The sequence below is a fragment of the Oncorhynchus kisutch genome, linkage group LG6 (genome assembly GCF_002021735.2).
Source record: "Oncorhynchus kisutch isolate 150728-3 linkage group LG6, Okis_V2, whole genome shotgun sequence".
In the NCBI taxonomy this organism is placed as follows: domain Eukaryota; kingdom Metazoa; phylum Chordata; class Actinopteri; order Salmoniformes; family Salmonidae; genus Oncorhynchus; species Oncorhynchus kisutch.
The window spans coordinates 11113814-11139740 of NC_034179.2; the positions used below are offsets into that span (position 1 = coordinate 11113814).

Sequence of the window (25927 nt, forward strand, 5' to 3'; positions counted from 1 at the left end):
AACAAGAATATTTAGACTTGGGGATGCCACCCGTTAGATAAATTACCAACGGTTCCGTATTTCACTGAAATAATAAACGTTTTGTTTTCAAAATGATACTTTCCGGATTCGACCATATTAATGACCAAAGGCGCGTATTTCTGTGTGTTGTTATGTTATAATTAAGTCTATGATTTGACAGAGCAGTCTGACTGAGCAGCAACAGGCTCGTAAGCATTCATTCAAACAGCACTTTTGTGCACTTTTGTTCAAACGTCACTCGCCCTGAGACATTGAGTCGTTATTCCCCTTGCTCTGCAAGGGCCGTGGCTTTTGTGGAGCGATGTGTAACGCTGCTTCGAGTGTGGCTGTTGTCGATGTGTTCCTGGTTCGAGCCCAGGTAGGGGCGAGGAGAGGGATGGAAGCTTTTTCTGTTACACTGGCAATACTAAAGTGCCTATAAGAATATCCAATAGTCAAAGGTATTTGAAATACAAATGGTATATAGGGAGAAATAGTCCTATAATTCCTATAATAACTACAACCTAAACCTTCTTACCTGGGAATATTGAAGACTCATGTTAAAAGGAACCACCAATTTTCATATATTCTCATGGTCTGAGCAAGGAACTCAAACGTTAGCTTTTTTACATGGCACATATTGCACTTTTACTTCTCCAACACTTTGTTTTTGCATTATTTAAACCAAATTGAACATGTTTCATTATTTATTTGAGGCTAAATTGATTTTATTGATGTATTATATTAAGTTAAAATAAGTATCATTCAGTATTGTTGTAATTGTCATTATTACAAATACATTTTTTTAAATTCAATAATCGGTCTGAGGAGAACCTGATTTTACATTATGCTAATATGTTATTCACCCCTCTCTCTGTCCTCTGCAGAAGGACTTCTCTCGTCGGGTGGAGCTGCAGGCGTCTGACGTGGAGCTTTGGTTGGGATTCATCACCTTCCTGTGTGAGGTTTTTGGAACCATGAGGTCCAGCGCTGGAGAACCGTTTAGGGTGTTGGTCTGTCCTATATACACCTGTCTCCGAGAGGTGAGTCCCCTGTTCCCTACACACCTCCACCCGTCTACCACTACACTAACACACCTCCACCCGTCTACCACTACACTAACACACCTCCACCTGTCTACCCACTACACTAACACACCTCCACCCGTCTACCACTACACTAACACACCTCCACCCGTCTCTACCACTACACTAACACACCTCCACCTGTCTACCTCCACCTGTCTACCACTACACTAACACACCTCCACCTGTCTACCACTACACTAACACACCTCCACCCGTCTACCACTACACTAACACACCACCACCCGTCTACCACTACACTAACACACCTCCACCCGTCTACCACTACACTAACACACCTCCACCCGTCTACCACTACACTAACACACCTCCACCTGTCTACCACGAACACACCTCCACCTGTCTACCACTACACTAACACACCTCCCCCTGTCTACCACTACACTAACACACCTCCACCCGTCTACCACTACACTAACACACCTCCATCCGTCTACCACTACACTAACGCACCTCCACCTGTCTACCACTACACTAACGCACCTCCACCTGTCTACCACTACACTAACACATCTCCACCTGTCTACCACTACACTAACACACCTCCACCTGTCTACCTCCCCCTGTCTACCACTACACTAACACATCTCCACCTGTCTACCACTACACTAACACACCTCCACCTGTCTACCACTACACTAACACACCTCCACCCGTCTACCACTACACTAACACACCTCCACTTGTCTACCACTACACTAACACACCTCCACCCGTCTACCACTACACTAACACACCTCCATCCGTCTACCACTACACTAACGCACCTCCACCTGTCTACCACTACACTAACGCACCTCCACCTGTCTACCACTACACTAACGCACCTCCACCTGTCTACCACTACACTAACCACATCTCCACCTGTCTACCACTACACTAACACATCTCCAACCTGTCTACCACTACACTAACACATCTCACCTGTCTACCACTCACTAACACATCTCCACCTGTCTACCACTACACTAACACACCTCCACCTGTCTACCTCCCCCTGTCTACCACTACACTAACACATCTCCACCTGTCTACCACTACACTAACACATCTCCACCTGTCTACCACTACACTAACACATCTCCACCTGTCTACCACTACACTAACACATCTCCACCTGTCTACCACTACACTAAACACATCCCCACCTGTCTACCACTACACTAACACATCTCCACCTGTTCTACCACTACACTAACACATCTCCACCTGTCTACCACTACACTAACACATCTCCACCTGTCTACCACTACACTAACACACCTCCACCTGTCTACCTCCCCCTGTCTACCACTACACTAACACATCTCCACCTGTCTACCACTACACTAACACATCTCCACCTGTCTACCACTACACTAACACATCTCCACCTGTCTACCACTACACTAACACATCTCCACCTGTCTACCACTACACTAACACATCTCCACCTGTCTACCACTACACTAACACATCTCCACCTGTCTACCACTACACTAACACACCTCCACCTGTCTACCACGAACACACCTCCACCTGTCTACCACTACACTAACACACCTCCACCCGTCTACCACTACACTAACACACCTCCACCCGTCTACCACTACACTAACACACCTCCACCTGTCTACCACTACACTAACACACCTCCACCTGTCTACCACTACACTAACACACCTCCACCTGTCTACCACTACACTAACACATCTCCACCTGTCTACCACTACACTAACACACCTCCACCTGTCTACCTCCACCTGTCTACCACTACACTAACACACCTCCACCTGTCTACCACTACACTAACACACCTCCACCCGTCTACCACTACACTAACACACCACCACCCGTCTACCACTACACTAACACACCTCCACCCGTCTACCACTACACTAACACACCTCCACCCGTCTACCACTACACTAACACACCTCCACCTGTCTACCACGAACACACCTCCACCTGTCTACCACTACACTAACACACCTCCCCCTGTCTACCACTACACTAACACACCTCCACCCGTCTACCACTACACTAACACACCTCCATCCGTCTACCACTACACTAACGCACCTCCACCTGTCTACCACTACACTAACGCACCTCCACCTGTCTACCACTACACTAACACATCTCCACCTGTCTACCACTACACTAACACACCTCCACCTGTCTACCTCCCCCTGTCTACCACTACACTAACACATCTCCACCTGTCTACCACTACACTAACACACCTCCACCTGTCTACCACTACACTAACACACCTCCACCCGTCTACCACTACACTAACACACCTCCACTTGTCTACCACTACACTAACACACCTCAACCCGTTCTACCACTACACTAACACACCTCCATCCGTCTACCACTACACTAACGCACCTCCACCTGTCTACCACTACACTAACGCACCTCCACCTGTCTACCACTACACTAACGCACCTCCACCTGTCTACACTACACTAACACATCTCCACCTGTTCTACCACTACACTAACACATCTCCACCTGTCTACCACTACACTAACACACCTCCACCTGTCTACCTCCCCCTGTCTACCACTACACTAACACATCTCCACCTGTCTACCACTACACTAACACATCTCCACCTGTCTACCACTACACTAACACACCTCCACTTGTCTACCACTACACTAACACACCTCCACTTGTCTACCACTACACTAACACACCTCCACCCGTCTACCACTACACTAACACACCTCCACCCGTCTACCACTACACTAACACACCTCCACCCGTCTACCACTACACTAACACACCTCCACCCGTCTACCACTACACTAACACACCTCCACCAGTCTACCACTACACTAACACACCTCCACCCGTCTACCACTACACTAACACACCTCCACCCGTCTACCACTACACTAACACACCTCCACCCGTTCTACCACTACACTAACACACCTCCACCCGTCTACCACTACACTAACACACCTCCACCTGTCTACCACTACACTAACACATCTCCACCTGTCTACCACTACACTAACACATCTCCACCTGTCTACCACTACACTAACACATCTCCACCTGTCTACCACTACACTAACACATCTCCACCTGTCTACCACTACACTAACACATCTCCACCTGTCTACCACTACACTAACACATCTCCACCTGTCTACCACTACACTAACACATCTCCACCTGTCTACCACTACACTAACACACCTCCACCTGTCTACCTCCCCCTGTCTACCACTACACTAACACATCTCCACCTGTCTACCACTACACTAACACATCTCCACCTGTCTACCACTACACTAACACATCTCCACCTGTCTACCACTACACTAACACATCTCCACCTGTCTACCACTACACTAACACATCTCCACCTGTCTACCACTACACTAACACATCTCCACCTGTCTACCACTACACTAACACATCTCCACCTGTCTACCACTACACTAACACATCTCCACCTGTCTACCACTACACTAACACACCTCCACCTGTCTACCTCCCCCTGTCTACCACTACACTAACACATCTCCACCTGTCTACCACTACACTAACACATCTCCACCTGTCTACCACTACACTAACACATCTCCACCTGTCTACCACTACACTAACACATCTCCACCTGTCTACCACTACACTAACACATCTCCACCTGTCTACCACTACACTAACACATCTCCACCTGTCTACCACTACACTAACACCTCCACCTGTCTACCACGAACACAACCTCCACCTGTCTACCACTACACTAACACACCTCCACCCGTCTACCACTACACTAACACACCTCCACCCGTCTACCACTACACTAACACACCTCCACCTGTCTACCACTACACTAACACACCTCCACCTGTCTACCACTACACTAACACACCTCCACCTGTCTACCCACTACACTAACACATCTCCACCTGTCTACCACTACACTAACACACCTCCACCTGTCTACCTCCCCCTGTCTACCACTACACTAACCACACCTCCACCTGTCTACCACGAACACACCTCCACCTGTCTACCACTACACTAAACACACCTCCCCCTGTCTACCACTACACTAACACACCTCCACCCGTCTACCACTACACTAACACACCTCCACCCGTCTACCACTACACTAACACATCTCCACCTGTCTACCACTACACTAACACACCTCCACCTGTCTACCACTACACTAACACACCTCCACCCGTCTACCACTACACTAACACACCTCCACTTGTCTACCACTACACTAACACACCTCCACCCGTCTACCACTACACTAACACACCTCCATCCGTCTACCACTACACTAACACACCTCCACCTGTCTACCACTACACTAACGCACCTCCACCTGTCTACCACTACACTAACACATCTCCACCTGTCTACCACTACACTAACACATCTCCACCAGTCTACCACTACACTAACACATCTCCACCTGTCTACCACTACACTAACACACCTCCACCTGTCTACCTCCCCCTGTCTACCACTACACTAACACATCTCCACCTGTCTACCTCCCCCTGTCTACCACTACACTAACACATCTCACCTGTTACCACTACACTAACACACCTCCACTTGTCTACCCACTACACTAACACACCTCCACCCGTCTACCACTACACTAACACACCTCCACCCGTATACCACTACCACTAACAACACCTCCACCCGTCTCCCCTTACCACTAACACCACACCTCCACCCGTCTACCACTACACTAACACACCTCCACCCGTCTACCACTACACTAACACACCTCCACCCGTCTACCACTACACTAAAACACCTCACACGGTCTACCCCTACACTACACACCTCCACCCGTCTACCACTACACTAACACACCTCCACCCGTCTACCACTACACTAACACACCTCCACCCGTCTACCACTACACTAACCACACCTCCACCCGTCTACCACTACACTAACACACCTCCACCCGTCTACCACTACACTAACGCACCTCCACCTGTCTACCACTACACTAACCGCACCTTCCACCTGTCTACCACTACACTAACACATCTCCACCTGTCTACCACTACACTAACACATCTCCACCTGTCTACCACTACACTAAGCACACCTCCACCTGTCTACACTCCCCTGCTACCACTACACTAACACATCTCCACCTGTCTACCTCCCCCTGTCTACCACTACACTAACACATCTCCACCTGTCTACACTACACTAACACACCTCCACTTGTCTACCACTACACTAACACACCTCCACTTGTCTACCACTACACTAACACACCTCACACCAGTCTACCACTACACTAACACACCTCCACCCGTCTACCACTACACTAACACACCTCCACCGTTACCACTACACTAACACACCTCCACCCGTCTACCACTACCACTAACACACCTCCACCCGTCTACCACTACACTAACACACCTCCACCCGTCTACCACTACACTAACACACCTCCACCCGGTCTACCACTACACTAACACTAAACAAACCTCCCACTACCACTACACAACACCACTCCACCCGTCTACCACTACACTAACACACCTCCACCCGTCTACCACTACACTAACACACCTCCACCTGTCTACCACTACCACTAACACATCTCCACCTGTCTACCACTACACTAACACATCTCCATCCTGTCTACCACTACACTAACACATCTCCACCTGTCTACCACTACCACTAACACATCTCCACCTGTCTACCACTACACTAACACATTCCACCTGTCTACCACTACACTAACACATCTTCCACCTGTCTACCACTACACTAACACATCTCCACCTGTCTACCACTACACTAACACACCTCCACCTGTCTACCTCCCCCTGTCTACAACTACACTAACACATCTCCCCTGTCTACCACTACACTAACACATCTCCACCTGTCTACCACTACACTAACACATCTCCACCTGTCTACCACTACACTAACACATCTCCACCTGTCTACCACTTAACGACATCTCCAACCTGTCTACCACGACACTAACACATCTCCACCTGTCTACCACTACACTAAACACATCTCCACCTGTCTACCACTACACTAACACATCTCCACCTGTCTACCACTACACTAACACACTCCACCTGTCTACCTCCCCCTGGTTACCACTACACCTAAACACATCTCCACCTGTCTACCCACTACACTAACACATCTCCACCTGTCTACCACTACACTAAACACATCTCCAACCTGTCTACCACTACACTAACACATCTCCACCTGTCTACCACTACACTAACACATCTCCACCTGTTACCACTACACTAACACATCTCCACCTGTCTACCACTACACTAACACACCTCCACCTGTCTACCACGAACACACCTCCACCTGTCTACCACTACACTAACACACCTCCACCCCGTCTACCACTACACTAACACACCTCCACCCGTCTACCACTACACTAACACACCTCCACCTGTCTACCACTACCACTAACACACCTCCACCTGTCTACCACTACACTAACACACCTCCACCTGTCTACCACTACACTAACACATCTCCACCTGTCTACCACTACACTAACACACCTCCACCTGTCTACCTCCCCCTGTCTACCACTACACTAACACACCTCCACCTGTCTACCACGAACACACCTCCACCTGTTCTACCACTACACTAACACACCTCCCCCTGTCTACCACTACACTAACACACCTCCACCCGTCTACCACTACACTAACACACCTCCACCCGTCTACCACTACACTAACACATCTCCACCTGTCTACCACTACACTAACACACCTCCACCTGTCTACCACTACACTAACACACCTCCACCCGTCTACCACTACACTAACACACCTCCACTTGTCTACCACTACACTAACACACCTCCACCCGTCTACCACTACACTAACACACCTCCATCCGTCTACCACTACACTAACACACCTCCACCTGTCTACCACTACACTAACGCACCTCCACCTGTCTACCACTACACTAACACATCTCCACCTGTCTACCACTACACTAACACATCTCCACCAGTCTACCACTACACTAACACATCTCCACCTGTCTACCACTACACTAACACACCTCCACCTGTCTACCTCCCCCTGTCTACCACTACACTAACACATCTCCACCTGTCTACCTCCCCCTGTCTACCACTACACTAACACATCTCCACCTGTCTACCCACTACACTAACACACCTCCACTTGTCTACCACTACACTAACACACCTCCACCCGTCTACCACTACACTAACACACCTCCACCCGTCTACCACTACACTAACACACCTCCACCCGTCTACCACTACACTAACACACCTCCACCCGTCTACCACTACCACTAACACACCTCCACCCGTCTACCACTACACTAACACACCTCCACCCGGTCTACCACTACACTAACACACCTCCACCCGTCTACCACTACACTAACACACCTCCACCCGTCTACCACTACACTAACACACCTCCACCCGTCTACCACTACACTAACACACCTCCACCCGTCTACCACTACACTAACCACACCTCCACCCGTCTACCACTACACTAACACACCTCCACCTGTCTACCACTACACTAACACATCTCCACCTGTTCTACCACTACACTAACACATCTCCACCTGTCTACCACTACACTAACACACCTCCACCTGTCTACCTCCCCCTGTCTACCACTACACTAACACACCTCCACCTGTCTACCACGAACACACCTCCACCTGTCTACCACTACACTAACACACCTCCCCCTGTCTACCACTACACTAACACACCTCCACCCGTCTACCACTACACTAACACACCTCCACCCGTCTACCACTACACTAACACATCTCCACCTGTCTACCACTACACTAACACACCTCCACCTGTCTACCACTACACTAACACACCTCCACCCGTCTACCACTACACTAACACACCTCCACTTGTCTACCACTACACTAACACACCTCCACCCGTCTACCACTACACTAACACACCTCCATCCGTCTACCACTACACTAACACACCTCCACCTGTCTACCACTACACTAACGCACCTCCACCTGTCTACCACTACACTAACACATCTCCACCTGTCTACCACTACACTAAACACATCTCCACCAGTCTACCACTACACTAACACATCTCCACCTGTCTACCACTACACTAACACACCTCCACCTGTCTACCTCCCCCTGTCTACCACTACACTAACACATCTCCACCTGTCTACCTCCCCCTGTCTACCACTACACTAACACATCTCCACCTGTCTACCACTACACTAACACACCCTCCACTTGTCTACCACTACACTAACACACCTCCACCCGTCTACCACTACACTAACACACCTCCACCCGTCTACCACTACACTAACACACCTCCACCCGTCTACCACTACACTAACACACCTCCACCCGTCTACCACTACACTAACACACCTCCACCCGTCTACCACTACACTAACCCACCCCCCCCGTCTACCACTACACTAACACACCTCCACCCGTCTACCACTACACTAACACACCTCCACCCGTCTACCACTACACTAACACACCTCCACCCGTCTACCACTACACTAACACACCTCCACCCGTCTACCACTACACTAACACACCTCCACCCGTCTACCACTACACTAACACACCTCCACCCGTCTACCACTACACTAACGCACCTCCACCTGTCTACCACTACACTAACGCACCTCCACCTGTCTACCACTACACTAACACATCCTCCACCTGTCTACCACTACACTAACACATCTCCACCTGTCTACCACTACACTAACACACCTCCACCTGTCTACCTCCCCCTGTCTACCACTACACTAACACATCTCCAACCTGTCTACCTCCCCCTGGCTACCACTACACTAACACATCTCCACCTGTCTACCACTACACTAACACACCTCCACTTGTCTACCACTACACTAACACACCTCCACTTGTCTACCACTACACTAACACACCTCCACCCGTCTACCACTACACTAACACACCTCCACCCGTCTACCACTACACTAACACACCTCCACCCGTCTACCACTACACTAACACACCTCCACCCGTCTACCACTACACTAACACACCTCCACCAGTCTACCACTACACTAACACACCTCCACCCGTCTACCACTACACTAACACACCTCCACCCGTCTACCACTACACTAACACACCTCCACCCGTCTACCACTACACTAACACACCTCCACCCGTCTACCACTACACTAACACACCTCCACCTGTCTACCACTACACTAACACATCTCCACCTGTCTACCACTACACTAACACATCTCCACCTGTCTACCACTACACTAACACATCTCCACCTGTCTACCACTACACTAACACATCTCCACCTGTCTACCACTACACTAACACATCTCCACCTGTCTACCACTACACTAACACATCTCCACCTGTCTACCACTACACTAACACATCTCCACCTGTCTACCACTACACTAACACACCTCCACCTGTCTACCTCCCCCTGTCTACCACTACACTAACACATCTCCACCTGTCTACCACTACACTAACACATCTCCACCTGTCTACCACTACACTAACACATCTCCACCTGTCTACCACTACACTAACACATCTCCACCTGTCTACCACTACACTAACACATCTCCACCTGTCTACCACTACACTAACACATCTCCACCTGTCTACCACTACACTAACACATCTCCACCTGTCTACCACTACACTAACACATCTCCACCTGTCTACCACTACACTAACACACCTCCACCTGTCTACCTCCCCCTGTCTACCACTACACTAAACACATCTCCACCTGTCTACCACTACACTAACACATCTCCACCTGTCTACCACTACACTAACACATCTCCACCTGTCTACCACTACACTAACACATCTCCACCTGTCTACCACTACACTAACACATCTCACCTGTCTACCACTACACTAACACATCTCCACCTGTCTACCACTACACTAACACCACCTCCACCTGTCTACCACGAACACACCTCCACCTGTCTACCACTACACTAACACACCTCCACCCTGTCTACCACTACACTAACACACCTCCACCCGTCTACCACTACACTAACACACCTCCACCTGTCTACCACTACACTAACACACCTCCACCTGTCTACCACTACACTAACACACCTCCACCTGTCTACCACTACACTAACACATCTCCACCTGTCTACCACTACACTAACACACCTCCACCTGTCTACCTCCCCCTGTCTACCACTACACTAACACACCTCCACCTGTCTACCACGAACACACCTCCACCTGGTCTACCACTACACGTAACACACCTCCCCCTGTCTACCACTACACTAACACACCTCCACCCGTCTACCACTACACTAACACACCTCCACCCGTCTACCACTACACTACACATCTCCACCTGTCTACCACTACACTAACACACCTCCACCTGTCTACCACTACACTAACACACCTCCACCCGTCTACCACTACACTAACACACCTCCACTTGTCTACCACTACACTAACACACCTCCACCCGTCTACCACTACACTAACACACCTCCATCCGTCTACCACTACACTAACACACCTCCACCTGTCTACCACTACACTAACGCACCTCCACCTGTCTACCACTACACTAACACATCTCCACCTGTCTACCACTACACTAACACATCTCCACCAGTCTACCACTACACTAACACATCTCCACCTGTCTACCACTACACTAAACACACCTGCCACCTGTCTACCTCCCCCTGTCTACCACTACACTAACACATCTCCACCTGTCTACCTCCCCCTGTCTACCACTACACTAACACATCTCCACCTGTCTACCACTACACTAACACACCATCCACTTGGTCTACCACTACACTAACACACCTCCACCGTCTACCACTACACTAACACACCTCCACCCGTCTACCACTACACTAACACACCTCCACCCGTTCTACCACTACACTAACACACCTCCACCCGTCTACCACTACACTAACACACCTCCACCCGTCTACCACTACACTAACACACCTCCACCCGTCTACCACTACACTAACACACCTCCACCCGTCTACCACTACACTTAACACACCTCCACCCGGTTTACCCACTACCACTAACACACCTCCACCCGTCTACCACTACACTAACACACCTCCACCCGTCTACCACTTACACTAACACACCTCCACCCGTCTACCACTACACTAACACACCTCCACCCGTCTACCACTACACTAACACACCTCCACCCGTCTACCACTACACTAACACACCTCCACCCGTCTACCACTACACTAACACACCTCCACCCGTCTACCACTACACTAACACACCTCCACCCGTCTACCACTACACTAACACACCTCCACCCGTCTACCACTACACTAACACACCTCCACCCGTCTACCACTACACTGACACATCTCCACCTGTCTACCACTACACTGACACACCTCCACCTGTCTACCACTACACTGACACACCTCACCCGTCTACCACTACACTGACACACCTCTACCTGTCTACCACGAACACACCTCCACCCGTCGACCACTACACTAACACACCGTCCACCTGTCTACCACTACACTAACACACCTCCACCTGTCTACCACTACACTAACACACCTCTACCTGTCTTCCTCTACACTAACACACCTCCACCTGTCTACCACTACACTAACACACCTCCACCTGTCTACCTCCATCTGTCTACCACTACACTAACACACCTCCACCTGTCTACCACTACACTAACACACCTCCACCTGGAGAAACCGTTTAAGGTATTGGTTTGTCCCGTGTAAACACACACACCCACGGACATTCCACCTCTGCTCAACTATGTAGCCATCTAATCTACAATCTGTAATGGTGGATATCTTCTTATATCCACTCTAGCAGTACCACTTATAGGCCGGAAATCATTTCTAGTGTGGATATTGGAACAGGTTCGGTTGTCTCTCGTTGACTGGGTGTGTCACACATGCTATGTGGATTTATCCTCAACCAGTAATTCACTACGATAACCAAGCATCCTTATTCAGAGACCCCCCCCCCATCCGTCCGTCAATCCCACAGCACAGCATAGTACTCTGGGTAATTGGGGGGAAAAAAACTATGATTCCGGTAACACCGGCCTCACCTCAGAGTTCCAATTTCCATCAGCGGAGGAGGTCTGTCACATTGGCTCAGACCGTTTCCATAGGAACCAGAGACCGCAGACAGACGCGGTAGTAAACTGGGGCTTTATCCAGTAGAGAATGCAGAAGTGTTCAAAACAGTGAGTGGAGCATGGAGGGTTTAGATGAATGGTAAGCATGAAATCAATTACCAGAGAAGCCACCAAGACAGTATAGCATTTAGCCTATCATAGCCTGGACCCAGATCTGTTTCTGCAGTATAGCCAACTTCTAGTTGATGTCATGTCAAACAAATTGACCGTAGGTGTTGTGAAAGACTGTACAAAACAGATCTGGGTTCCAGGCTAGTAATTTTCCTCCGTATTCCTACTTCTAGCCAGTGATACAGTAACATGTATGTAACATGTCCCTGCGAGTACTCCCCCTCTCAGTATCTCAGTGATGCAAGATGTGTTTATCTGGTTTCCATGGTGACATCCTATATCCAGCCTTTCGTGTAGATACAGTGCATTCTGAAAAGGTATTCAGAAAAAAAAATATTGAATCTATTTTTAGAATGAGGCTGCAATGTAACAACATGTGGAAAAAGTCACTGGGTCTGAATACTTTCTCAATGCACTGCACTGCACACACACACACACACACCCATCCATCCATCCGGGTTCCAGTGAGTAGTCTATCTATTTTGCTGCACTTCAGCAGGCTCTCTGGTGTCTGCAGTGACAGCCGTGGTCTTCCTCTAGACCAGGTGTAGGCAACTAGATTCAGCTGCAGGATGATTTTTGTTGGAGCGAGAGGGTCAGGGGCCCGGAAAATCATTATACCTTGATTACATTGATACACGATTACATGAGTCTCTTTTTATTTTTGGGGAATATTTGGGAACAGATTTCCTAAACTAAAGTCATTTTAGCTGAATTCCTGCTGATTTGAGTATTTTTTTTAAATTACAATTTAGAGTATTATTATTTTTTTACAAATATTTTGGGGGCAAATAAAAAACAGTAGCCTTCTGTTGCCGACCTCGAGTCTGTCAGGCTTCTCTCTTTTCTACAGAGGAGTGACATTACAGCGACTGTCACTCGCACACGCCTGCGAGAGAGTGGGAGCGTGAGATGAGTAGAGGTGTAGGCTACCTCCCACTTCTACTGTTCATACAAGGTCACACAACAGGGAGCCTGCCACCCCCGCTTATACCCCCCCACTCACACACACACACACACACACACACACACACACACACACCACTGGCATGTGCCAGCCTGGTACTCCCCATGGAGCAAGGCAATCTAACACTTCCATAGACTGTAGGGCTGTTAAACAGTGACAGGGAGGGAGGCAGGCAGGCACACCTCTCACATTCCTATACTCTGTATTATTACCATTATACTGGGTTACACGGAGAGACACTGGGATCAGGCTGGAGGACCTAGAGGACACTGGGATCAGGCTGGAGGACCTAGAGAACACTGGGAGCAGGCTGGAGGACAGCGCACCTAGAGGACGCTGGGATCAGGCTGGAGGACCTAGAGGACACTGGGATCAGGCTGGAGGACCTAGAGGACACTGGGATCAGGCTGGAGGACCTAGAGGACACTGGGAGCAGGCTGGAGGACCTAGAGAACACTGGGAGCAGGCTGGAGGACAGCGCACCTAGAGGACGCTGGGATCAGGCTGGAGGACCTAGAGGACACTGGGATCAGGCTGGAGGACCTAGAGGACACTGGGAGCAGGCTGGAGGACCTAGAGAACACTGGGAGCAGGCTGGAGGACAGAGCATCTAGAGGACGCTGGGATCAGGCTGGAGGACCTAGAGGACGCTGGGATCAGGCTGGAGGACCTAGAGGACGCTGGGATCAGGCTGGAGGACCTAGAGGACGCTGGGATCAGGCTGGAGGACCTAGAGGACACTGGGAGCAGGCTGGAGGACAGAGGACCTAGAGGACGCTGGGATCAGGCTGAAGGACCTAGAGGACACTGGGATCAGGCTGGAGGACACAGAGCACCTGGAGGACGCTAGGATCAGGCTGGAGGACACAGAGCACCTAGAGGATGCTGGGATCAGGCTGGAGGACCTAGAGGACACAAGGAGCAGGCTGGAGGACAGAGGACCTAGAGGACGCTGGGATCAGGCTGAAGGACCTAGAGGACACTGGGATCAGGCTGGAGGACACAGAGCACCTAGAGGACGCTAGGATCAGGCTGGAGGACACAGAGCACCTAGAGGATGCTGGGATCAGGCTGGAGGACCTAGAGGACACTGGGATCAGGCTGGAGGACACAGATGACCTAGAGGACACTGGGAGCAGGCTGGAGGACGTAAATTGGACTGGGAGCAGGCTGGAGGACACAGATGACCTAGAGGACACTGGGAGCAGGCTGGAGGACGTAAAGGGGACTGGGAGTAGCCTGGAGGACACAGATGACCTAGAGGACACTGGGAGCAGGCTGGAGGACACAGATGACCTAGAGGACACTGGGAGCAGGCTGGAGGACCTAGAGGACACTGGGAGGAGTCTGGAGGACACAGATGACCTAGAGGACATTGGGAGCAGGCTGGAGGACACAGATGACCTAGAGGACACTGGGAGCAGGCAGGATGACACAGATGACCTAGAGGACATTGGGAGCAGGCTGGAGGACCTAGAGGACACTGGGATCAGGCTGGAGGACACAGAGCACCTAGAGGACACTGGGATCAGGCTGGAGGACACAGAGCACCTAGAGGACACTGGGATCATGCTGGAGGACACAGATGACCTAGAAGACACCGGGAGCAGACTGGGGGACGTAAAGGGGACTGGGAGCAGGCTGGAGGACACAGATGACCTAGAGGACACTGGGAGCAGGCTGGAGGACGTAAATGGGACTGGGAGCAGGCTGGAGGACACAGATGACCTAGAGGACACTGGGAGCAGGCTGGAGGACGTAAAGGGGACTGGGAGTAGCTTGGAGGACACAGATGACCTAGAAGACACCGGGAGCAGACTGGGGGACGTAAAGGGGACTGGGAGCAGGCTGGAGGACACAGATGACCTAGAGGACACTGGGAGCAGGCTGGAGGACGTAAATGGGACTGGGAGCAGGCTGGAGGACACAGATGACCTAGAGGACACTGGGAGCAGGCTGGAGGACCTAGAGGACACTGGGAGCAGTCTGGAGGACACAGATGACCTAGAGGACATTGGGAGCAGGCTGGAGGACACAGATGACCTAGAGGACACTGGGAGCAGGCAGGATGACACAGATGACCTAGAGGACACTGGGAGCAGGCTGGAGGACACAGATGACCTAGAGGACATTGGGAGCAGGCTGGAGGACACAGATGACCTAGAGGACACTGGGAGCAGGCTGGAGGACCTAGAGGACACTGGGAGCAGGCTGGAGGACACAGAGGACCTAGAGGACACTGGGAGCAGGCTGGAGGACACAGAGGACCTAGAGGACACTGGGAGCAGGCTGGAGGACACAGATGACCTAGAGGACACTGGGAGCAGGCTGGAGGACACAGATGACCTAGAGGACACTGGGAGCAGGCTGGAGGACACATGACCTAGAGGACACTGGGAGCAGGCTGGAGGACACAGGTGACCTTGAGGACACTGGGAGCAGGCTGGAGGACACAGCACCTAGTGGACACTGAGAGCAGGCTGGAGGACCTAGAGGACACTGGGAGCAGGCTGGAGGACACGGATGACCTAGAGGACACTGGGAGCAGGCTGGAGGACCTAGAGGACACTGGGAGCAGGCTGGAGGACCTAGAGGACACTGGGAGCAGGCTGGAGGACCTAGAGGACACTGGGAGCAGGCTGGAGGACACAGAGGACCTAGAGGACACTGGGAGCAGGCTGGAGGACACAGATGACCTAGAGGACACTGGGAGCAGGCTGGAGGACACAGATGACCTAGAGGACACTGGGAGCAGGCTGGAGGACACAGATGACACTGGGAGCAGGCAGAGGACCTAGAGGACACTGGGAGCAGGCTGGAGGACACAGATGACCTAGAGGACACTGGGAGCAGGCTGGAGGACACAGATGACCTAGAGGACACTGGGAGCAGGCTGGAGGACACAGCACCTAGAGGACACTGGGAGCAGGTTGGAGGACACAGATGACCTAGAGGACACTGGGAGCAGGCTGGAGGACACAGATGACACTGGGAGCAGGCAGAGGACCTAGAGGACACTGGGAGCAGGCTGGAGGACACAGATGACCTAGAGGACACTGGGAGCAGGCTGGAGGACACAGATGACCTAGAGGACACTGGGAGCAGGCTGGAGGACACAGCACCTAGAGGACACTGGGAGCAGGTTGGAGGACACAGATGACCTAGAGGACACTGGGAGCAGGCTGGAGGACACAGATGACCTAGAGGACACTGGGAGCAGGCTGGAGGACACAGATGACCTAGAGGACACTGGGAGCAGGCTGGAGGACACAGCACCTAGTGGACACTGAGAGCAGGCTGGAGGACACAGAGGACCTAGAGGCCACGGGGAGCAGGCTGGAGGACACAGAGGACCTAGAGGACACTGGGAGCAGGCTGGAGGACACAGATGACCTAGAGGACACTGGGAGCAGGCTGGAGGACCTAGAGGACACTGGGAGCAGGCTGGAGGACACAGAGGACCTATAGGACACTGGGAGCAGGCTGGAGGACACAGAGGACCTAGAGGACACTGGGAGCAGGCTGGAGGACACAGATGACCTAGAGGACACTGGGAGCAGGCTGGAGGACACAGATGACCTAGAGGACACTGGGAGCAGGCTGGAGGACACAGATGACCTAGAGGACACTGGGAGCAGGCTGGGGGACACAGATGACACTGGGAGCAGGCTGGAGGACCTAGAGGACACTGGGAGCAGTCTGGAGGACACAGATGACCTAGAGGACACTGGGAGCAGGCTGGAGGACACTGGGAGCAGGCTGAAGGACACAGATGACCTAGAGGACACTGGGAGCAGGCTGGAGGACACAGATGACCTAGAGGACACTGGGAGCAGGCTGGAGGACACAGATGACCTAGAGGACACTGGGAGCAGGCTGGAGGACACAGATGACCTAGAGGACACTGGGAGCAGGCTGGAGGACACAGATGACACTGGGAGCAGGCTGGAGGACCTAGAGGAAACTGGGCGCAGGCTGGAGGACACAGCACCTAGAGGACACTGGGAGCAGGTTGGAGGACACAGATGACCTAGAGGACACTGGGAGCAGGCTGGAGGACACAGATGACCTAGAGGACACTGGGAGCAGGCTGGAGGACACAGATGACCTAGAGGACACTGGGAGCAGGCTGGAGGACACAGCACCTAGTGGACACTGAGAGCAGGCTGGAGGACACAGATGACACTGGGAGCAGGCTGGAGGACCTAGAGGACACTGGGAGCAGTCTGGAGGACACAGATGACCTAGAGGACATTGGGAGCAGGCTGGAGGACACAGATGACCTAGAGGACACTGGGAGCAGGCTGGAAGACACAGCACCTAGAGGACACTGGGAGCAGGCTGGAGGACACAGGTGACCTAGAGGACACTGGGAGCAGGCTGGAGGACACAGCACCTAGTGGACACTGAGAGCAGGCTGGAGGACACAGATGACCTAGAGGACACTGGGAGCAGGCTGGAGGACACAGGTGACCTTGAGGACACTGGGAGCAGGCTGGAGGACACAGCACCTAGTGGACACTGAGAGCAGGCTGGAGGACACAGGTGACCTTGAGGACACTGGGAGCAGGCTGGAGGACACAGAGGACCTAGAGGACACTGGGAGCAGGCTGGAGGACACAGAGGACCTAGAGGACACTGGGAGCAGGCTGGAGGACACTGGGAGCAGGCTGGAGGACACAGAGGACCTAGAGGACACTGGGAGCAGGCTGGAGGACACAGAGGACCTAGAGGACACTGGGAGCAGGCTGGAGGACACAGAGGACCTAGAGGACACTGGGAGCAGGCTGGAGGACACAGAGGACCTAGAGGACACTGGGAGCAGGCTGGAGGACACAGAGGACCTTTACTGTATAGAGGACTCTGGATTATTTTGACTATTCACTAAAGAACATGAAATCATTTCCCTTTGTTAGATATTTGTTTTGATATAGTGCTGACAATAAGTATTTTCCCCCTTTCTGATTTTCTCTATTTTTGCATATTTTTGATACTGAATGTTATCAGATCTTCAATAAAAACCTAATATTAGATAAAGGGAACCTGAGTTTACAAATAACACAAAAAAATATGTATTAATTTCTTTAATTAACAAAGTTATGCAACACCAAATTCCCCTGTGTGAAAAGTAATTCCCCCTTTACAGTCAATAACTGGTTGTGACTCCTTAAACTGCAACGACTCCAACCAAACTCTTCCTGTTAGTTGTTGATCAGTCTCACGTCGCTGTGGAGGAACTTTGTCCCTCTCTTCCATGCAGAACTGCTGTAACTCAGCGACATTTGTGGGTTTTCAACCATGAACTACTTGTTTAAAGTCCTGCCACAACATCTGTTGGGATTAGATTAGGATTTAATTTGTAGATTTTTTGCCATTTTCATGTAGACTGTGTGTGTTTTGGATCATTGTCTTGATCAACATGCTGCCACTGGTCTGGCTGAGGGCTGTTAGAGCAACATGCTGTCACTTGTCTGGCTGAGGGCTGTTAGAGCAACATGATGTCGCTGGTCTGGCTGAGGGCTGTTAGAGCAACATGCTGTCGCTGGTCTGGCTGAGGGCTGTTAGAGCAACATGATGTCGCTGGTCTGGCTGAGGGCTGTTAGAGCAACATGATGTCGCTGGTCTGGCTGAGGGCTGTTAGAGCAACATGATGTTGCTTGCCTGGCTGAGGGCTGTTAGAGCAACATGCTGTCACTTGTCTGGCTGAGGGCTGTTAGAGCAACATGATGTCGCTTGTCTGGCTGAGGGCTGTTAGAGCAACATGCTGTCACTGGTCTGGCTGAGGGCTGTTAGAGCAACATGCTGCCGCTGGTCTGGCTGAGGGCTGTTAGAGCAACATGCTGTCGCTGGTCTGGCTGAGGGCTGTTAGAGCAACATGCTGCCGCTGGTCTGGCTGAGGGCTGTTAGAGCAACATGCTGCCGCTTGTCTGGCTGAGGGCTGTTAGAGCAACATGCTGCCGCTTGTCTGGCTGAGGGCTTTTAGAGCACCATGCTGCATCTTGTCTGGCTGAGGGCTGTTAGAGCACCATGCTGCATCTTGTCTGGCTGAGGGCTGTTAAAGCAACATGCTGCCACTGGTCTGGCTGATGGCTGTTAGCGCAACATGCTGCCACTTGTCTGGCTGAGGGCTGTTAGAGAACCATGCTGCCACTGGTCTGGCTGACTGCTGTTAGCGCAACATGCTGCTACTGGTCTGGCTGACGGTTGTTAGAGCAACATGCTGCCACTGGTCTGGCTGATGGCTGTTAGAGCAACATGCTGCCACTGGTCTGGCTGAGGGCTGTTAGAGCAACATGCTGCCACTGTTCTGGCTGAGGGCTGTTAGCGCAACATGCTGCTATTGGTCTGGCTGACGGCTGTTAGCGCAACATGCTTCTACTTGTCTGGCTGACGGCTGTTAGAGCAACATGCTGCTACTTGTCTGGCTGAGGGCTGTTAGCGCAACATGCTGCCACTGGTCTGGCTGACGACTGTTAGCGCAACATGCTGCTACTGGTCTGGCTGACGGCTGTTAGCGCAACATGCTGCTACTTATCTGGCTGAGGGCTGTTAGCGCAACATGCTGCCACTGGTCTGGCTGACGGCTGTTAGTGCAACATGCTGCCACTGGTCAGGCTGACGGCTGTTAGCGCAACATGCTGCTACTGGTCTGGCTGAGGGCTGTTAGCGCAACATGCTGCCACTGGTCTGGCTGATGGCTGTTAGCGCAACATGCTGTCACTGGTCTGGCTGAGGGCTGTTAGCGCAACATGCTGCTACTTGTCTGGCTGACGGCTGTTAGCGCAACATGCTGCTACTTGTCTGGCTGAGGGCTGTTAGCGCAACATGCTGTCACTGGTCTGCCTGACAGCTGTTAGCGCAACGCTCCAGGTTGCAGTAGACACGGGTCTGGCTGACGTCAGATTACATATTACACTCGCTCAAATGCAGGCCTGGTGTGATGTAGCCTATATTCTTGGCTGTCTATGGACTGGTAGAGCAGGTTTATGTGTGTTGAGTGTGTGTTTCTGGAGGTACTAAAAAAAACATGACAGGTGTATAGTATTCTGTATTTAGATCCAGGTATGAATGATGGGGTGTGAATGGATGGGCTTCGAAGAGGACTTGAGGTGGAACTGCCTCACAAACCACAATTATAAAAGTTAAGAAAATGCTACGCCTTGTTTGATTGAATGATGTGAAAGAATGAATGATATGTGTTTGTGGTATTGCTACGTATAACTAGGAAAAGCCTTCCAATGAGAATAAAGGGCACAGGCCGGGAAGTGGCAATGCCATAATGGATGATGTCAGAATTCACACAGGATTCCGGAGCGGAATGTTTCTGGACATCTGGGAGTTCTCAGTGTTCCTGGGAAAGGAGGTGGGACTGGGGGAGTGGGAGGGGTGGGGTGGTTGAGGGATTGTGCCACTTATGCAGGTTGGCTGTGGTGTCAGTAACGTTAGAGCCTGGCAACCGTCAGTGTAGTGCGTCTCCAGGGGTGTCATTATGTGGGACGTCTCAGCTTACATCCCCAGTCCCACTGATGCACATTCTAGGAATGACAAGCCTTCAGTAATTACTGCAGTTCACCAGGAATCCTTCCTAGAATTCATCTCACACATGAACATAGTGATCACATGCCCTCCAGCAGCTGAAGTCTGCTGTCTGATAGACCCAACTGGGAAACTGGTATGACAGTAAACCCTTGTAGGGCAGTTGCTCAGTTACTTTTGAATCTAAAAGTAATAGATATTTTGATTATTACACAACTCTGGGGGTGGTTTCCCACAACATTCTAAGAAACCTGTTGACACAATGCTTAATTTAGTAACTTGCTAAAGTTAATCAATCCATACATTTTCAAGGTTGAACTTTCTGCTTCATGGTCACTTAGCATTCTTAACTACTAGACCAGGTATATTCAACATTGGGTCTGCGTGGACGTACTGCAGGCGGTCAGTGTGTATATACAGTACCAGTCAATGTTTGGACACCGACTCATTCAAGGGTTTGTCTTTATTTTACTATTTTCTACATTGTAGATTAATAGTGAAGACCTCAACATAGTGTTAAACAAATCAATATTTTAGATTTGAGATTCTTCAAAGTAGCCACCCTTTGCCTTGATGACAGCTTTGCACACTCTTGGCATTATCTCAACCAGTTTCCCCTGGAATGCTTTTTCAACAGTCTTGAAGGAGTTGGCTGCTTTTCCTTCACTTTGCGGTCCAACTCTTCCCATTCCATCTCAATTAGGTTGAGGTTGGGTGATTGTGGAGGCCAGGTCATCTGATGCAGCCCTCCTTCACTCTCCTTCTTGGTCAAATAGCCCTTACATAGCCTGGAGGTGTGTTGGGTCATTGTCCTGTTGAAAAACAAATGATAGTCCCATTAAGCTCAAACCAGATGGGATGGCGTATCGCTGCAGAATGCTGTGGTAGCCATGCTGGTTAAGTGTGCCTTGAATTCTAAATAAATCACACAGTATCACAGCTCCTCCTCCTCCGTGCTTCACGGTGGGAACCACACATGCGGAGATCATCCGTTCACCAACTCTGCGTTTCACAGAAGACACGGCGGTTGGAAGCAAAAATCTCATTTGGACCCATCAGACCAAAGGGCAGATTTCCACCGGTCTAATATCCATTACTTGTGTTTCTTGGCCCAAGCAAGTCTCTTCTTCTTACTGGTGTCCTTTAGTAGTAGTTTCTTTGCAGCAAAAAAAATGAATTTGGGAATAAACAGACGTAGGCAGAAAATAAAAAGTCAGTTTTCTACTGTGCATGACTGCACTTCCTGTCTTCCTGTCATCCTGCAGCACTCCATTCTGGGGGAAGTTAATGTACAGTCTAATATTGACTATGCATCCAAAAGAGATTGGGCCACCCTAGAAAGGTTTTAGTGAAATATTATACAATTTAGCAGACACTTTTATCCAAAAGCGATTTACAGTCGTGTGGATACATTTTTACGTGTAGGTGGTCCCAGGAATCAAACCCAATATCCTGGCCTTGCAATGCTCTGCCAAGATGGATGACAAGGTAATAAATTATTTGTGACCTATAAGGCCTTTGTTAAGTGATGCTTATGCCACCTGTTATAAATCACAGGTTTATGTCACACAGTTATGCCACATTTATGAGTCCTTTATAAAGCATGACATACGGTTATAGATTTGTAAAGCATTTATGTAGTGTTTATAAAGCATGACATACGGTTATAGATTTGTAAAGCATTTATGTAGTGTTTATAAAGCATGACATATGGTTATAGATTTGTAAAGCATTTATGTAGTGTTTATAAAGCATGACATACAGTTATAGATTTGTAAAGCATTTATGTAGTGTTTATAAAGCATGACATATGGTTATAGATTTGTAAAGCATTTATGTAGTGTTTATAAAGCATGACATACGGTTCTAGATTTGTAAAGCATTTATGTAGTGTTTATAAAGCCTTTTTAAGCTGCGGGACCCAAACGGTCATGGACCTCTAGTCCTACAACACGTATGAAAATAGCCAATGGAAGAACTCTTGTTCAAACAGCACCGTTTATGATATTTTGATCCAAAATGTGTATACTGAACAGCACCGTACCGTAGCATAGTGTGTTTACTGAACAGCACCGTACTGTAGCATAGTGTGTTTACTGAACAGCACCGTACTGCACCGTACCGTAGCATAGTGTGTTTACTGAACAGCAGCGTACCGTAGCATAGTGTGTTTACTGAACAGCAGTGGTTAGTGTTTGAAGCTGCTCTCACTATCCTGTCTGATGCTCCCCTCGCTATCCTGTCTGATGCTCCCCTCGCTATCCTGTCTGATGCTCCCCTCGCTATCCTGTCTGATGCTCCCCTCGCTATCCTGTCTGATTCTGCTCTCGCTATCCTGTCTGATTCTGCTCTCGCTATCCTGTCTGATGCTCCTCTTGCTATCCTATCTGATTCTGCTCTCACTATCCTGTCTGATGCTCCCCTTGCAATCCTGTCTGATGCTCCCCTTGCTATCCTGTCTGATGCTTCTCTCGCCATCCCGTCTGATGCTCCCCTCGCTATCCCGTCTGATACTCCTCTTGCTATCATGTCTGATGCTCCCCTTGCTATCCTGTCTGATGCTCCTCTTGCTATCCTGTCTGATGCTCCTCTTGCTATCCTGTCTGATGCTCCCCTCGCTATCCTGTCTGATGCTGCCCTTGCTATCCTGTCTGATGCTGCCCTCGCTATCCTGTCTGATGCTCCCCTCGCTATCCTGTCTGATGCTCCCCTCGCTATCCTGTCTGATGCTCCCCTCGCTATCCTGTCTGATGCTCCCCTCGCTATCCTGTCTGATGCTCCCCTCGCTATCCCGTCTGATGCTCCCCTCGCTATCCCGTCTGATGCTCCTCTTGCTATCCCGTCTGATGCTCCCCTTGCTATCCTGTCTGATGCTCCTCTCGCTATCCTGTTTGAAGCTGCTCTCACTGTCCTGTCTGATGCTATCCTGTCTGATGCTCCTCTCGCTATCCTGTCTGATGCTCCCCTCGCTATCCTGTCTGATGCTCCTCTGTCTCACACACCCTCCCAGACAAACTGCAGGAGCTAAGCTCAGGGAGGGTGGGCTTAGCGGTGGCTTGGCGCTGTGCTGCAGCGTGGCACATTATGGAGTGATGAGGCCCAGACCATCTGTTAGCAGGCAGCCAAGTAATTCCCTCAGGCCCAAGCTAGGAGATTCAACCTGCATCTGAAAGTAATGAAGTAGTGCACTTTGTAGGAAAATAGGGTACCATTTCAGAGACAGACACAACATTCACCTCCCCGCCCAGCAACCCTGGGGGACATGCCAAGGTTAGTGCCAAGCGACCTACCGCCCTTCCAGGCATCTCTACCGATGGAGCTTAGTGTGTGTTTGTTGTAGTACATAGTTATGCCAAGCTAGTCTCTCCTGCCGACTTGAGTTTCATAATAAGGCCCAGTAGCTAGAGTAGCTAGTGCAAGGCTTTGAGTGTGCCTAGGCAAGGGCACAATTACATGTTATTACACTAGTATTTGTGAAATATGACAAATATAAGCACCCACAACAAAAACATACAACATTAGGATGTGTTTTCTAGTACAAAATAGTTTCTCCCCACCTCAGCCCAACCCCCTCACCCTTGGTGCTTTCCTGACCAATCACCACACTTCTTCTACTTCTTCTGCACGGCTCATGAATGATGTTCCCTTCCCGAGTGGATCTTTTTTCTGAACTGGCGCTGTTTAAGTTAGGAAGGCAATTATCTCTGGACCCTGCGGCCCCATCTCCCCGGCTCCCACCCACACAAATCCCTCAGAGGTGAAAGGTCAATGTCTCTGTGAGGGCTGGCCATGGATTGGTTCAGCAGCTTAGGCATAATGCACCAACCACTTCACTCTTAATGGTCTTTAGTGTTTGGAAAATATCTCTGGCATGTGTGCCAAATGGCATCCTATTCCCTTCGTAGTGAATTACTTTTAACCAGAACCTTGTGG

At 50.5% G+C, this 25927-nt stretch overlaps 1 protein-coding gene across 1 annotated transcript in view; it reads left to right on the forward strand.

Moving 5' to 3' along the window:
- ctif (CBP80/20-dependent translation initiation factor) overlaps positions 1 to 25927 on the forward strand; it is a 190777-nt gene that overhangs the window by 145072 nt on the left and 19778 nt on the right. Inside the window, exon 11 of the mRNA XM_031825897.1 lies at positions 888 to 1043. Within this exon, the coding sequence (XP_031681757.1) occupies positions 888 to 1043 (156 nt within the window). The remainder of the gene's footprint in view (positions 1 to 887; positions 1044 to 25927) is intronic.